At 48.3% G+C, this 16,308-nt stretch overlaps 1 protein-coding gene and 1 long non-coding RNA gene across 2 annotated transcripts; one reads left to right on the top strand and one right to left on the bottom strand.

Annotated features, from left to right (window-relative positions):
• Nucleotides 1-1,713: 1,713 nt before the first annotated feature.
• On the top strand, nucleotides 1,714-9,309 carry LOC145522516 (histone-lysine N-methyltransferase PRDM9-like). Its single transcript, XM_081531189.1, has 4 exons — nucleotides 1,714-1,890; nucleotides 5,314-5,381; nucleotides 6,821-7,014; nucleotides 8,693-9,309. The coding sequence occupies exons 1-4, from the start codon at nucleotides 1,714-1,716 to the stop codon at nucleotides 9,307-9,309; spliced, it is 1,056 nt and encodes a 351-aa protein (XP_081387315.1).
• Nucleotides 9,310-10,349: 1,040 nt separating this feature from the next.
• LOC145522796 (uncharacterized) lies at nucleotides 10,350-15,219 on the bottom strand. The gene is made up of 2 exons (XR_014066172.1): nucleotides 14,582-15,219; nucleotides 10,350-14,366 (listed from the first exon to the last, which is right to left on the bottom strand). It is a non-coding gene; the product is annotated as an uncharacterized LOC145522796 (long non-coding RNA).
• Between the last annotated feature and the right edge of the window lie 1,089 nt (nucleotides 15,220-16,308).

Below are 16,308 nucleotides of genomic sequence, written 5' to 3'. Positions count from 1 at the left end.
CAGGTAGGAGATGAGAGGAGGCTCAGAGAAAAGCAAGTGAGGGAAGGAGACTCCTAGTCACATTCAGAGAAGCCCAGCAGGTAGTTCTCCAGGAGGTAGAGGAGGAGGAAGCAGGCTGGAGCTACGTATAAGACGAAAGAGGGAACTAAAGCAGGGGCCCCCAACCTCTAGGATCTGATGCCTGATGATCTGAGGTGGCGCTGATGAAATAATAATAGAAACAAGTGTTCGCTCACTCAGCCAACCCTTTGTGACCCTATGGACTGTAGCCCACAAGACTCCTCAGTCCATTGAATTCTTCAGCCAGGAATACTGGAGTGGGCTGTCATTTCCTTCTCCAGGAGATCTTCCCGACCCAGGGATTGAACCCGGGTCTCCGCATTGCAGGCAGACTCTTTACCAACTGAGCCACCAGGGAACAGAAATAAAAACAGAGCGCACGGGAAACGGACGGCACTTGACACATGCTGGGGAGGAGGCTCATTACAAACCCCGGAGCCAGGGTTCCCGGAAGGATATCACATTCTCCCTTGGACCGTCCTCCGCCCTCTCTGGGTCTCAGTTTCCTCATCTGTAAAATCATGGACAACTGACTATAATTCATTCCTGGAACCCAAGGCTATTGAGAGGGATGGGAAATAATACTCCAAGCCCGGGATGATAGACCAGATTTACAGAAAAATATGGCATTGCTGCTTTTCAAACAGACAAATACAATAAAGGAAGGAGTCCCTGGCCCTGCGGGATTTGCCTAGGGGTCTAGTCTGGGAAATTCTTACACATCAGGAGATGGCTCCGAGTTGGATTTCCATAAACAAGAACATCCATGCAAAGGACAAGCCTTCAGAGCTCTGTGCCCATCAGCCACAGGAAGAGACTGCCTCCTGACAGCCAGCAGCATTTATGAGTGACCTCCTAAGGCCTTCACCAAACTACAGGGGCACCTCTGCGTTTTCTGTTTCCCTCACTTTTCTGACTCTTTTCTGAAAAACACGCACATTTCTTCATAGAATGCCACAGTGGAAGGAAAATAGGCCTTCAATTTTTAGACCTCAATTTGCAAAAAACTTGGAGCTTTTGTGTTTTTTTAATTAAAGCACAACATAATTTAAAAATTTTACACGTTCTAATTATTCAGTTCCAAAACACCACACTTATTGCACAGGGTCCCCATGGAAAGGCCCCCTCTCAGCAGGACAGCCACAGATGCCACCATGAAAGGGCAGCCAGGTGCCCTCCTCCCTTCTTTTCCGCCTGGGTGGCCGCCAGGCTTTTAAATCCATGCACCCTAATAAGTTTCTAGGGTGCAATTCGTGGACCCCTTCCTTTCCCATCCCAGAAGGTGGTCAAGGGCCCGCTGGGCTGCAAACTGCCGGAAGCAGGGCTGGGCCAGCCGGCCAGCGGAAGGGTTGTGGAGTCCCAGCAGGTGAAATCACCAGGCAGGATAAATCCCTTGGACTTCCTGGGGACCTCGCTGCAGGCACTAGGCTGCTTGGGAAAACCACGTGGGTCTGAGCTTTAGGCGACGGGGTAAAGTGGTAAAGGCTTTGACCCCATTGGCGAGGCCTTTCTGCCACCGCCAGGTTAGGGGGCTCCGAGACTGTGCCAACAGACAGGGCGGAATACGTGGTTCCCTACTCCGCCCCGCGCCAGAGCCGCAGTTCCCTTACCTGTGGTCCGCACCCCTCCGCTCCGCTAACCGGATGTCAATCGATGCGGACCCAGGAGCCCACGAAATGGGCGTTCCCAGCCGCAATGGAGACCCCTGAGACCCGAGACACACAGCCTAGGAGCTCGGAGGAGGCGCGCTCCGCCCCCGACGCGGCCAGGTATGCTCCGCCCAAACGCCCGCTCCCAGGAGAGGCCCGCGGGCCTCGCTGCTGCCGCCAGGTGAAATCCATCAGGGAGCAAATCCACCCCACCGAGACAACCCGAGCTTTCTATCCGCTGATCTGTCTATAATTCAGGGATAAAACTATGACTACAGGAAGGAACGATGACCTGACCTAGGATGGCCATGATATTCTATAGAAGCAGAGAAAATTGGTTAAAATAAAAAAAAAAAATTTCTTGGAAATTGTAAAGCTGGTTGTTTTGCATATGCAATTAAGAACAATTAGCTTGTTAAAAGGCCTGCCTAGGGCAAAGCTTGAAGTTAACCCTTTCCTTGAAAAACACTGCCCACTTTGCCTGAGATCTCAGCCTTGGGCAAATGAGAACTTCAAGCCCCCCTCCCCCCCAAAAAAGGAGGTCAAAGAGATATTTTAAATCTTAGGCGGAAAACTACAAGATCTGTCTGTCTGTCTGTGTGGATTTATGTATGTCTCAGTGTGAGTCTTCTGTTTTTTGATAATATTGCTGAAGCTGTGAGTTCTTATTTAAATAATCTAAAGAAAAGAAAGCCCTTACAAATCAAACAGTTCTAAATACAGCAAAAAATTGACCTAAATGAATTTTAGATTCATGTGAACTGGGAAATAGTCAATATTAAATATCTAGTATTTTTTTTTTTTTGCTACTCTAGTATAGACATGTCTAAGAGTCATTAACATTAAGCATAAAATTTTTATAGTGTCTAGGATTATTATGAGTTAAATATTGCTATATTGTTATATCTGTCACAAGCTTGTCAACAAAGAAAGTACCTCTAAAAACAAACAAACAAAAAACTCCTAAAAAATGTAAATGCGATATGAGCTTTTAGATAAACTATTAAAAATAATTATGCTTTAAAATATCTGTCTATCATAGTCTTGATTGAAGGCAGAGGAGAAGGGGAGGACAGAGGATAAGATGGTTGGATGGCGTCACTGACTCGATGGACATGAGTTTCAGCAAACCCAGGGAGTTGGTGATGGACAGGGAAGCCTGTTATCTTGCAGTCCGTGGGGTCGCAAAGAGTCAGACACGACTGAGCAACTGAACTGAACTGAATTTACAATAGTTTCTCCAGATTTTGGTTACCTGAATTTCTATCGTTGTGCTAAACTAAGTGATGACAGTGTATTGAATAGCTAGGTCATTTCCAAATAAATTAAGGTTCTGAAACATTCACTACTTGACAGGACCTTCCTCTTACGCAGAAACTAAAGAGATGTTTGACTATCCATGAACAGTGTCTGGTGCCATCCTGAGATGTTCACTATAAGAAAGCAAAATTTTTTTTAGATAGTATCACTGATATGTATGTTCACCAATCTATAGAATGCCAATATAAAAGTCAGTTCTTGGTTGCTTAAGGAAAATGTATGTCTTGTTATTAAAGAAGGTATTAGGAATGAAATCACATTTTATGAAGGAAAAAGTAGTTCTGACTTACAGGTGGCAGTTTCAGGATGGGAGAAGCAAAGGAATGTGTACACAAAGGGATAAGGAAGTTTTATGGAAGGTGGACCCCCAGAAAAGAGCTTTGTGTGTAGTACAAGTTTTCCTGAGATGTTGAACTGCCTTTGCTGATGGATTTTAAGTTTCTTTACCTCTTAAGTGATCTGTTCTAGGTTTACCTTTGAAATCTTTTGTTTACTTTGGCTAAGTGGCTAAGTATTGTTTCACAGTGACTTATGTGATTCCTACCTGACTGTTATAAACCCTTTGGATACTTATGAACAAGCCGTCCTAAATAATTGACTTCTAGCTAACTTTGGGATGCTTCAAAGGGCCCCTGAGACCTCCCAAAGAGATATATTAAACAAGCTGAGTTCATTTAACATGTTAAACTACATGGGAAGTGTTGTCAGAAGGAGTGATGAATCTTCTCAAATTACATTGTATGGTTGATGATACTAATATAGATATCCTAGAAATTATGTGACATTCATGAAAATCTGATATGTTCTGGTAAAATGCTGTCAGTTATAATTCTAGTTATCATATTAAAGTGTTTCAAGTCACAGCAATGACGAGATTACTTTGTCAATTTCAATTTAATCAGGTTTTAAACATGCCTTCTATGATTTCGCACGGATGCCTTTGCAAAAATACTGCTACTTCAAGATATATGGAAAAGACTTTTCTAAGCTTACCCGTAAACAACTTTTTTGTTTGTTATCTGGTAAGCTGGTACCAGACTGGAATTTAGCCTAGTCTCTAGGTTAAGAGAACACAGTTTTCTTAGAATGCAGCTTTCGATCACAGATTATGACTTTCTTTACCTTTCAGTGATTTATATTTGTTTTTATCATCTTTTTTTTTACTTCTGTAAAGTAAATAAGCATTATTTTAAGATTATGGTACATGTAGGATGGACCAAGCTTTCCCCACTCCTGCAAATTCCCTTAAGCCCTCAGATTCTTCTGATGGGACCAAGGTCTCACTTCCCTCCAGAGGGACAATCTAAGCTTTTTATCAGCTGACCTGCCCCTGATAGCAGAGTCAATTTGAGCACTATTTAGTCTATAATTTAGGCATCAAACTATGACTACATAAAGGAAAGATGACTTTTTGATGCAGGATGGCCATGATATTCTTTGGACTTCAGAGAAAATTGGTTAAATTGACACTTTTTCTCTTGGAAACTGCAAAGCTGGTTCTTTTAGCATATGCAATTGAAAACATCTAGGTGGTTTGGTCAGTTTTCCTTCCAGTCCCAAAGAAAGGCAATGACAAAGAATGTTCAAACTGCCCCACGATTGCACTCATCTCATACGCTAGTAAAGTAATGCTCAAAATTCTCCAAGCCAGGCTTCAACAATACATGAACTGTGAACTTCCAGATATTCAAGCTGGATTTAGAAAAGGCAGAGGAACCAGAGATCAAATTGCCAACATCCACTAGATCAAGGAAAAAGCAAGAGAGTTCCAGAAAAATATCTATTTCTGCTTTATTGACTATGCCAAAGCCTTTGACTGTGTGGATCACAATAAACTGGGGAAAATTCTGAAAGAGATAGGAATACCACACCACCTGACCTGCCTCTTGAGAAATCTGTATGCACGTCAGGAAGCAACAGTTAGAACTGGACATGGAACGACAGACTGGTTCCAATTAGGAAAAGGAATATGTCAAGGCTGTATATTGTCACCCTGCTTATTTAACTTATATGCAGAGTACATCCTGAGAAAAGCTGGGCTGGATGAAGCACAAGCTGGAATCAAAATTGCCGGGAGAAATATCAATAACCTCAGATATGCAGATGACACCAGCCTTATGGCAGAAAGGGAGGAAGAACTAAAGAGCCTCTTGATGAAAGCAGTTGAATCCATGCAGGCTGAAGAGCACCAATGACAGCAGAGAGAAATAGTTCTTCTATTGCTTCCTACCAAAAAAAAAAAAAAAGAGAGAAGAAAACTTGTAACTCTTTTTCTGACACTCAGATCACCAAAGGGAGAAACTGCTATGAGTATGTGGATGGAAAGGACACCTCTTTGGCCAACTGGATGAGGTGAGTGCAGTGAGTCTGTAGTTTGTAGATGTCGCTCTTCCCTCAAGCCCACACCCCTTTATTTCTCAACCTATCTCCCTCAATAGCTTTCACATCTTCTTTCCTCTTTTCCCTCCATATCACACTCTCTCATTTCAAACGACATTAGAAAGAAAGAACTAAAAATATAGCATGTGCCCTCAAAACACAAGTCTATATGCTGGGGGACTTGAAAACAACTTGAGGAGTCTAGATTCACCAGGGACAGTTTAACTCACTTAATTGACACTTACCAAGCACTTTATGTTTCAGTTTAGACAGTGAACTTCATTACTGAAGCATATCACACAACCCATGTCCTTTTGGAGAACATACTGCAGAGAGACATTAGCCAATTGATTTTAGGAACTGCAAGAAGATCCAACCAGTCCATCCTAAAGGAGATCAGTCCTGGTTGTTCATTGGAAACACTGATATTGAAGCTGAAACTCCAATACTTTGGCCACCTCATGTGAACAGTTGACTCATTGGAAAAGACCCTGATGCTGGGAAGGATTGGGGACAGGAGGAGAAGGGGACAACAGAGGATGAGATGGTTGGATGGCATCACCGACTCGATGGACATGGGTTTGGGTAAACTCTAGGAGTTAGTGGTGGACAGGGAGGCCTGGCGTGCTGCAATTCATGGGGTCGCAAGGAGTCAGACATGACTGAGCAACTGAAATGAACTGAACTGAACTTTAATTTTTCTATCTTTGAGTAACTGCACAGCGCCAGGATAACCTAACATGGGAGACCTTGAGCCCATGTGGGCAACAAGCTCCCCAGGCTCGGTTCCAGTGAGAAGTGAGCCCTGAGGCCTGGGAAGGAATGAGGGGCAGGATGGCCATGAGCATGGCCATTCTCTGCGGGCCTCTCCTTTCATCAGGGCAGGCAGAAAGTGAATAAACTATTACTGTTCTGGGTCTCAAGCTATGTCAGAGCACTCTCCAAGTTTCGATGGGAGAGGGTGGGCAAGTAAATAGGACCCTGGATACACGTGGGGAGATTGAAGAAAAGCCTCGAGAGAGAAGGCAGGCTGGGGTGAGCGCTGAGGGGTGTGTGTTAGCCTAGAAGCACCAAGTCCTGTGGAATGAAAGAGAACTTAATTTAGAGTTTAGGGGAGCTGGAGGTCACTAGCCTCATGGACAGTCCAGGTGGAGACGAGTCTGGAACTGGGCTCTGGAAAATGGCTAATTAGGTAAGGAGAGAAAAGCATTCCAGCCAGGAAGAGGACCAGAAACAGGATCTGGAAATAGGAATTCATACGGCCTGGTCGAAGGTGTGAACAGAAGGTCCCCATGAGGGGCGGTGGGAGCCACGGCGGCCTCAGAGCCTGAAGGCAAGGAGCTGGGCATGGCCCGACCGTGGAGGGCACTCGTCACCTGAGGTTTCTTTCCCTCTCCCGGCCTCGACCCCAGGTACGTGAACTGTGCCCGGGACGACAAGGAGCAGAACCTGGTGGCCTTCCAGTATCACAGGCAGATCTTCTACCGAACCTGCCAGGTGGTCAGGCCGGGCTGTGAGCTGCTGGTCTGGTATGGGGACGAGTACGGCCAGGACCTCGGCATCAAGCGGGACAGCGGGGGGAAGAGCGAGCTCGCGGCCGGGAGAGGTGAGCGCCACCCCTCTTCCAGCGCCCCAGCCCATCCTGGGGAGCCTCCCTGGTCCGATTCCGAAGCAGAGTACAATTCAGTCTACAGTCAGTCAAGTCGCAATTAAAATGCCTCAGAATTTGATTCATTTCATATGACTGTTAGGAAAGATTTCTATATTAAAAATGTTAGTTCTACTTTTCAATATTTCACGCAAAAACTATGCCACATCACCTTCTGCTGAAAGGCTCAGAGGCAAACAGCAAGTTTCCCAGCACCGACCCGCCCTCTCACCTCTCCCTGTTTCTCCCTCATTTCCTCCCATTTCTAAGCAACACGTGGACAGTGATTTGCATTCAGTCACTGTTTCAGTTTGTGGTCATGTGAGCTCATACTCTGTGCCAGACAGGGCTCCACGCACCGAAACAGACAGAACCACTGCCCTGGGGCAGCACGGGCTTCATACCAGACAGGGGCTGGTGCTCTGAGGAAAGCAGCGCAGGAAAAGTGCCTCGGATCAGCCTGAGCAGAGGGTGGGGTGTGGCGCAGGATGGTGGGGCAGGGTCTCTGCAGAGATAACACCCCTGGGAAAGGATTCAGGCAGGGGAGCAGCCAGTGCCGCAGCCCCAGGGCCGGGAAAAGAGCCCATGCCAGTGGTCGCAGGAGGAAGCACAGAGGGCGAGGAAGGAGCTGGATGGGACACGGAAACCTCAGGGCCCGTGTCCACATGCAGGCCCCAGGGCTCTTCCTGGGTGACACAGAACAACCGTGCGGCTTTCAGCTGCAAGCGGCATGTTCTCTGTTCTGTGACGATGCTTTGGTTTGCTTTTGGGAAGAGACAGCAGCAGGGAGTCCCCCCAGAAGTCAGTTCACTCCCAGACATGAAGGGAGAGTGGGCTGGCTGAAGATGCACGGGAGTGAGGGTGTGAGGAGTCTGGCTGGAGGTATATTTTTAAACAGGAATTCCTAGTGCATGTTAAATGGACTAAGACTGAATGAAATAAATGAAGTATGAATACAGGTGATGCTTGAGAAAGGACATGCCTTTATTTTCTGATTTATGGAAAACTGAGAGAGGAGCAATTTGTGAACCAGTTGGGGCAGCAGAAGCCAGAGATCTGTAGTCAGTGGGAACTGGGCCACTCGGTCTCATCCAGTCTGAAACCCACTTCCTGCAGAGATCGGCACAAAGGCTGCTCTTTGAACCAGGAGCTGCAAAGTCACCTTTATTCACACCTGCTGTAACCACCCCCTGTGCTGCCTCCCATAGGCAGGGAGCTTCAGGCCAGGCACCCCTAACTTAATAGACCCTCTCCCCTCACAGGGAGCCACTCAGGAAGATTCTACCTAAGTCATCAAGAGTCTTATCTCTCAGTAGGGTAAAATACCTGTGGCCACGGTGACATGACTTTTCAGATACTTACACGCAGGGAAAGGTCCCTGCAGATCCACCTCTCTCAGGAGAGACGCTGCCTCTGATGCTGCTGGAAGGTCCCTAGTCTGAGTGATATGTAGAAAAGGCTGTTGACACAGGCTTCCTGGATTTCTGTAGATGTAGAGAATAAGAATAGAATGGAAAAGTGGACTGTAAAGACACACTTGATGGGAGACAAATCGTGCGCTGTCAACACTAAGATGATTAGTGGGCAGGCCTTACCATGGCAAACCAGCTACCTGACCAAAAGCTTCCTCTTTCAGCAAAACCGAAGCCCAATATCCACTCATGTGCCTCCTGCTCTCTGGCCTTCTCCAGTCAGAAATTCTTCAGCGAACACGTCCAACACAGTCACCCCTCTCAGACACTCCTGAGATCATCTGAAAGAGACCATCTCCAAGCAGAGGATCTCTGCCCAGGGAATCAAAATCAGCAGCAGCGATATTCCGATCCACACAGCCCGAGTGACAAACCTGAGGGTCACGAGGCAAAAAAAAGGCCCCAACCTTTGCTGAAAAGCATAAGGCTGAAGAGGATTTCAAGGGCCTCTTCCTACTCACCCAGAGGGCAAGTGGAGGGTTCTGGGGTGCATGAGAGAATGACAGAAGAGCCCAGCACAAGCCAGAAACTGAATCCAGAGGACACAGGCAAATTATTCATGGGGGCAGGGGTCTCAAGGATTATAAAAGCCAAGTACGGAGAGTGTCGGCAAGTCTCCAAGGATAGGTCAAGTCTCATCACAAACCAGAGGACACACACAGGGGAGAAGCCCTATGTTTGCAGGGAGTGTGGGCAAAGCTTCAGTCATAAGTCCCATCTCATCACACACCAGAAGACACACACAGGGGAGAAGCCCTATGTGTGCAGGGAGTGTGAGTGAGTCATGACCAACAAACCACATCTTAGCCACAGGAAGATTACTGCAGCCACCCCATGCCTCAGCTCTAAGGGGGCCTCAGAGGAGGTCTATGACCCGTTACTGTCCCCAAGAGTATGAGGAGAGACTTCCCAGGTGGTCTAGTGGCCAAGATTCCAATGCAGAGACCCATGTTCAATACCTGATTGGGGAACTAACTCCCACATGCTGCAACTAAGACGTAGTGCAGCCGAATAAATAAATACATAAATAAACATTTTAAAGAAAGAGTGTGATAAACACAGAATTGATTAAATAGACCTTCCACTTTCATGACAGGAGAGGAAGTAGATAAACAGCAGAGGGTTTCTTAAGTGTTCTGGAGATGTTCATGCCAATTGCCTTCATGGTTTTTTGTACTCCTAATAAATTTTGTCTCCAAACAAATCTGAAGCCCAGACTACGTACTTATTCCCCGCTTATTACTGAGAGCAGTGGGGTCCAGTGGTAGCTGAACCCCTGAGAAGGCATAATTCTGGAGCCAACTCAGTTAGGTCATGGGACAGTCGGTTCCTGGGTCCAGGGAGAGGAATCTAGGGTTTGAGACAGACTCACCAGGGAAGAGAATTCCTCGGCCTCCTGGGAAGTGTGGTCTCTCCTCCTTATAGACCTCGACTCTCCTTTGGCCTCTCCTGGTTGCCCTCTGGTTTCCTCTGACTTCCGTGGCCTCAAAGGTGAAGGCCTCATGCATGTGTGTGTGTGTGTGTGTGTGTGTGTGTGTGTGTGTGTGTGTGTGTGTGTGTGTGTGCGCGCCTTGCTCAGCCTGGACCATCTGGTCTTTGCCACTCCCTCAGGGTCATCACAGCATCTGGACTCCAGATTCAACCACAGGGATCCAGTTCTCAGCTCTGTGACCTGGGGCAAGATGCTCAGCCTCTCTGTGTCTCTATTCTTATCTGTGATACGCGGTGGAGTCAGCAGCATTTTAGTCTGATGCATGAGCACAAGGAGAATCTCGCAGAGGCTGGCTGAGAATGCAAACCCCACCTTTGCTGTTCTTTGTGTTTTTTTCTTTAACTTTTTCTAATTTTTTAATTGAAGGATAATTGCTTTACAGAATTTTGTTTTCTGCATGTCCTTCAGCCCCCACACCTTCCAGGTCTTCAGAGCTAGATGAGGAAGGGGCCGTTTAGGCACTTCGCTGCCCTGATGAGTGGGTGTGAAGTCAGGGCTGCTAAGGGAGGGTGACCTCCCTTCCCACCACTGCCGTTCCTGCTGAGCTGGGCAGCCCCAGAGCCCCTCCACAGACAGGCAGTGCCGACAGTCGTCCGCCTGCCAAGAACAGAGCCTGGAGCCGCGTGTGTCCGACCCCCATCCCACCCCCACACGGAGGGTCCTCAAAGCCCACACAGCGGCTTCTCTATGCACGGGCCTCGTACCTGTGTCCACATGCTCTGGCCAACGGTGTCATGACCTTGAAATTCTTAACTATGGAATAGTTCATCCTTACACGTCCCTTTTATGAGTGAAGTCTGATGGACCCAGGGGTGTGCTGTGAGCAGAGCAGATACGCACAGCACGGGTCCCAGGGGTGACCAGGCTGCACGAAGGGACAAGGTGGACACAAAGGCCCCCCGGTGAGTGAAGGTGGGGACCCCATCAGGAAGCCACTCTTGCTTAGACCCAGAACTGAGCTCCGACACAGAGTGGAGACAATGGCGATCTAAAGAGTCGACCACACCCTCCCCTCTGTGAATGACCTCTGCCCTGGCCTCATCCTTCCAGGATGTGTTTAGGAGGCTGAAGTCCGCCCAGTCACCAGAAGACACCAAGGGGAGAGTGGGCCACAGGGAAGGGGGCGGAGGGTGCAAACTCCAGGACTGGGGGCGACGGCCCTCAGTTCCCTCCCTGTGCCAGGCTTCTGAAGCGTCTCTACATGAACCATGTCAGTAATAACCACCCATTATTATTTTCTCGTTTCTTTCATGCTTTCTCAAAGGAACACGTTTGTCTGTGGCTTGGTTTCCCTACAGGAAGGGAGGTCGTATAGACTCCCCATCTTCTGCGGCTTTAGGCAGGGGCCACGGGAGGGAGAGTTAAGGGTGGTGCAGGCAGAGGGGCTTCAACTGAAATACGGTGGGGACCGAGCAACTTGCAGGGGCTTCTCACCTGCACCTCCCACCGGAGCTGCGCCTGGAATCCCCTGGGAGCCTGAGCAATTCATAGCTTCTCCCTCCCCTCTGCTCCCCTCTCTTCCCCTCAAAAAGCTGACTCCTGGGCCAGCCCACAACACCCCCAAATCCCCCATCACCCACAGCCCCGCACAGGCCCTCCCTCACAGAAGTGGGACGACCTGCATGGTGGTGGGGACGGTGTGTGACCCCAGAGCTTGGGGTCTCAGCTGACCTTGAGCAATGGGACTGGTGCTTTACACAGTCTCCCAGCCCAGGGAGCTTCCAGCAGCCACAAGCCACGACCTGAAGCAGGGGTGGGGTGGGGTGGGGTGGGGTGGGGTGGGGTGGGGTGGGGTGGGGATGTGAGCTGTCTGAGGTCCCATCCTGTCCCCATGACAGCGGCCAGGCCTCACCTGACACCGTGACTGCCCTGCACGGGCACACAGGACAGCAGCAGTCACGGGGACGGACAGCCAGCTGCCTCCGCCGCAGGCTCCACTCTGACTGCAGCGGTCCCACGGCTGTACCAGCCCCACATGCGCGCCGCTCTGCTTGGCTGCCAGGGCTCGGGGCCCCTACGTGAGTCGGTGAGGGCAGAGGTCCAGAAGCCAAGCCTGTCTTCAGCCACCAGACCCACCATGGTTGCCAGACTCATGAGCCCAACCGGTATCTGAAGCCTTTCGGAGAATGACACCACAGACGCTGACTTCAGAGCTCAGACCCCTGAAAACTTACTAAACAGGTAGCTTTTAGTCTTTTTTTAAAGGAGGAGGTTGGCAGGAAGGAGGGAGGGGAATGACTTCCTTGGTGGTTAAGAATCCACCTGCCAATGTAGGAGACATGGGTCCAATCCCTGATCTGGGAAGATCCCACCTGCCATGGAGCAACTAAGCCCATGCACAACTACTACAGCCATGAAATTAAGATGCTTTCTCCTTAGAAGAAAAGTTATGACCAACCTAGCATATTAAAAAGCAGAGACATTACTTTGCCAACAAAGGTCCATCTAGTCAAGGCTATGGTTTTTCCACTAGTCATGTATGGATGTGAGAGTTGGACTATAAGGAAAGCTGAGCACCAAAGAATTGATGCTTTTCAACTGTGGTGTTGGAGAAGGCTCTTGAGAGTCCAGTAGTCTTCAAGGGGCATGAACCAGTCCATCCGAAAGGAAATCAGTCCTGAAATATTTATTGGAAGGACTGATGCTGAAGCTGAAACTCCAATACTTTGGCCACCTGATGCCAAGAGCTGACTCATTTGAAAAGACCTTGATGCTGGGAAAGATTGGAGGTGGGAGGAGAAGGGGACGACAGAGGATGAGATGGTTGGATGGCATTACTGACTCAATGGACATGAGTTTGAGTAAACTCCGGGAGTTGGTGATGGACAAGGAGGCCTGGTGTGCTGCAGTCCATGGGGCCACAAAGAGTCGGACAAGATTGAGCAACTGAACTGAACTGAACTGATTCTTCAATATCTTATTCAGAAAATCAAAAGACAAGCCACAATCTGGGAGAGAAGTATTTGCAAAACTCATATCTGATGAAGGATTTGGACTCAAAATAGACAAAGACCTCTTGAACAAACCCATAAAAAAGGAATAAAGATCTGAACAGACACCCAGCCAAAAAAAGATATACAGATAGTCAAAAACGAAAACATGCTCAACATCATACACCATTAGGGAATTATAAATTAAAATCATGAGATATCACATCACACATATTACTAGGACTGTAAATTCTAAATATATGACAATATCAATTACTGGAGGCTGAGGAACAGCAGGAATGCCCCCTCACTGCTGGTAGGATGCATGCATAGCCACTTTGTAACACAGTTGGGCAGTTTTCTCCGAAGCTAAACAAACCTCACCTTGGGATCCAACAATCATTATTTCCAGTATTTAAGAAACTGCTTTGAAAAATCCATGCCCAAATGCAAACAAAGATGAACTTAGGTACAGCAGCGCTATTCATAATAGTCAAAAACTTGAAGGCAAGTAGAGTAGGCCACCCCAAAATAAGCCTCTCTGGTGTGAGGATTATTTACATCAGCTTCAAGGGGAAAAAAAGAGGACTCCCAGTAAACTAAGTAGCAATTGCCTTTTGTGAAGGACATTTACAACAGAGAAATCTCTGCATTTAAGGGTTGCCCCTGTTTGCACCAGAAATAGAAGGATAATTAACTCAAGTAACTTATCAATGGAAAGGTCCTATCTTAAATCTACCAACAATCATCCTTCTTTACTGTGTCTTGATGATAACCTTCCATAACTGGCTTCTCTCATTCCCCAAGGTCTTACTTCTGTCTTCAGCTGAAGATGGTATTTAAGGTGATGACTTAGGACATTTCAGGGACTGACTCAGTTTTCTTTGGTAGCTCCCCTGTATACAGTAGGCATTTGTTGTTTTAGTCACTAAGTCATGTTCAACTCTGGGATCCCATGGACTGTAGCCCCCCAGGCTCCTCTGTCTATGGGATTCCTCAGGCAAGAATACTGGAGTGGGTTGCCAACTCCTTCTCCAGGGGATCTTCACAACCCAGAAATCAAACCCATCTCCCCTGTTTTGCAAGCCATCAGGGAAACATAGAGGAGGTATGCTTCTGTTTTTTCTCCTGGTGATTTGTCTTTTATTATGGAAGGGCAGAATGAAAATTGTTTTTCCTCCCATACACATGCAATGGAGTATTACTCATCAGTAGAAAGGAATGAACCACCAACCCTCAAAAGGCATGGTTAAATCTCACGTGCATATTACTCAGTGAAAGAACGCAGTCTGAAGAGACAGCGTGAAGCCTGACCTCATTGATGAGGGATGGGCTGGGTTTGGTGGGTCCTCCTGTTTCCTGGATCTCAGAGGGAGTAGGCTCCAGGGGGCCGTGGAGCAGATATGTGCAGTTCTGCTGCAGATAAGAAATTCAGCACACACCCGTCAGCCAAGATGGACCTCAAAGTGAAGGGAGGCACAAGACTCATTATGGCCTGGCACTGTCCCCAGACTTTCAACCCACAAAGAGCCTTCCTGTGCATGTGGAGTATCTCCTTTGTCCCAAAAGACGGGGAGCAGCAATTCCTGAATCCTTTTCTCACACAGGGTTTTGCCCCTCTTTGTCCTTACCTTGACTATTACCTTGACTATTGCCATAACTGTTACTTGAACGTGTTTCCAAGAGACAAACCCTGGCTATTTACCCTGTTTCTGTTGTTACTTCCATTTCAGAAGGCAAAAGAGGCTGATTGTAAATGCCTTAACTGGCGTCCAGCTATCTGTCTCAGGAAATGCTAAACGTTGTGAGTATCCAGCTGAAGCCCACTTCTTCATGTCCCGTGAAATGCAAACAGGAGGCCAGTTGCTAGTGTCTAACCTGGAGCCCAGCTATCTCCTACATCATTGAGACCCCATTTATGACATCCTGGATGAGGCAAAGCTACACAAATAATAAGCAGATCATGGGGTGGGGGTTTAAAAGATTTCATGTGATACTTTAGAATGGATACCTGTCACTATGCATTTGTCTGAGCCTGCAGATGTGTATAGCCCAAGGGGTCGATTATAATCTATTTGATTTTAGTTATTTTGGGTGTAGGAGTGGAACACACAATGGGACACCGCATCTGACTGTAATAGAACTACATAGAAAAACCTCACTGTGCGGGATGAGGCAAAAGGCGCTGACAGCTTTGGAAATGAGCAGAATCTGTAGACTAAAGGCAAAACGGAGCTTTCATAAACAGTGGGCTTGATTTTACAGAGGTCTCTCCAGGGTGTGGCAGCTGAGAATGCTCAAACCTCTGAACATGTCCTCTGGAAAGGAGCAGCACACAGAGAAACGGTGGAGGGTGGGCATCGGGTTCCTCACTGTGGGACTGACAGCTACACATAAAGGGAGAGAGGGCCTCTGCCCTGGTGACCCTGGGTCTGGGCTTCCTGGGAGGATGACGTGGGGAGCCGACTGGCTGGGGAAACGCACAGACCTCTGCACTGGGAAGGCCCTGCACACCCAGGAACCTCACGCCCCATGGTTTCCCCATACCCGCTGGAAACACTCAGCCCTCCATGATCTGCAAGGTGCTGATTTTAAGACATTCTTGACCCCAGGCAAGTACAGGAGTGTGAGGGTCTTCCTTACCCCTAAACTATCACAGAAGCCAGGCGCTGGAGCCTGGAGCCAGGATGGGGATGCCTGGGCCTCTAACCAGCAGCTGGTTGGAAGGAGGAGCCAGTCCTGAGGGCAAGAGCTCCCTGTCGTCTGTGAGCCTCGGGGCCCTGATGGGGCTCATCGCCAGTGAGGACACGGGCGCGGCCGGCAGTGGTTCTGTTTCCCCTGGGACCCTTTGATGAAAAGGCTTCCCGGGTGGCTCAGTGGTAAAGAACCCACCTGCCAATGCAGGAGACACAGGAGAAGGGGATTTGATCCCTGGGTTGGGAAGATTCTCTGGAGGAGGAAATGGCAGCCCACTCCAGTATTCTTGCCTGAAAAATTCCAAGGGCAGAGGAGCCTGGCGGGCTACAGTCCACAGGGTCAGACATGACTGAGCATGGTCACATGCCCTTTGAAGAAACCATGCAACACTGGTCTCAGAAGTCTCCTGATAGGGTTTCAGACTGACATGGGGGTTTTATAGGAACAGAGAAAGAAGCTGAGCTCCTGACAGGCAGCCCTTTCTGGCTGTGAGTTTATTCCACCAGGACTGCACTACAGTCACCCGCGTGGAGTCTGCTATGACCCACATGCCCCTGCCCGGCCTCTCCTCTTCCTGCAACGATTCCAGTGACATTTCCAGCCTGGACCCTCTCCCAGACCAGGTGCATCTGTCCAGCCACCGCATCCCCGTCTCACCTTG

The sequence above is a fragment of the Giraffa tippelskirchi genome, chromosome 10, assembly GCF_054371585.1.
Source record: "Giraffa tippelskirchi isolate mGirTip1 chromosome 10, T2T-mGirTip1v1.2.pri, whole genome shotgun sequence".
In the NCBI taxonomy this organism is placed as follows: domain Eukaryota; kingdom Metazoa; phylum Chordata; class Mammalia; order Artiodactyla; family Giraffidae; genus Giraffa; species Giraffa tippelskirchi.
This window is presented reverse-complemented; position numbering and strand designations above follow the sequence as displayed.

Excerpts from the sequence above, each read along its gene's own strand:
- LOC145522516 (XM_081531189.1), top strand. The coding sequence starts at position 1,714 with ATGCGGACCCAGGAGCCCACGAAATGGGCGTTCCCAGCCGCAATGGAG. Across the intron at positions 5,382-6,820 it reads TCTTTGGCCAACTGGATGAG|GTACGTGAACTGTGCCCGGG; the intron begins GTGAGTGCAGTG and ends CCTCGACCCCAG. Across the intron at positions 7,015-8,692 it reads CGAGCTCGCGGCCGGGAGAG|CAAAACCGAAGCCCAATATC; the intron begins GTGAGCGCCACC and ends TTCCTCTTTCAG.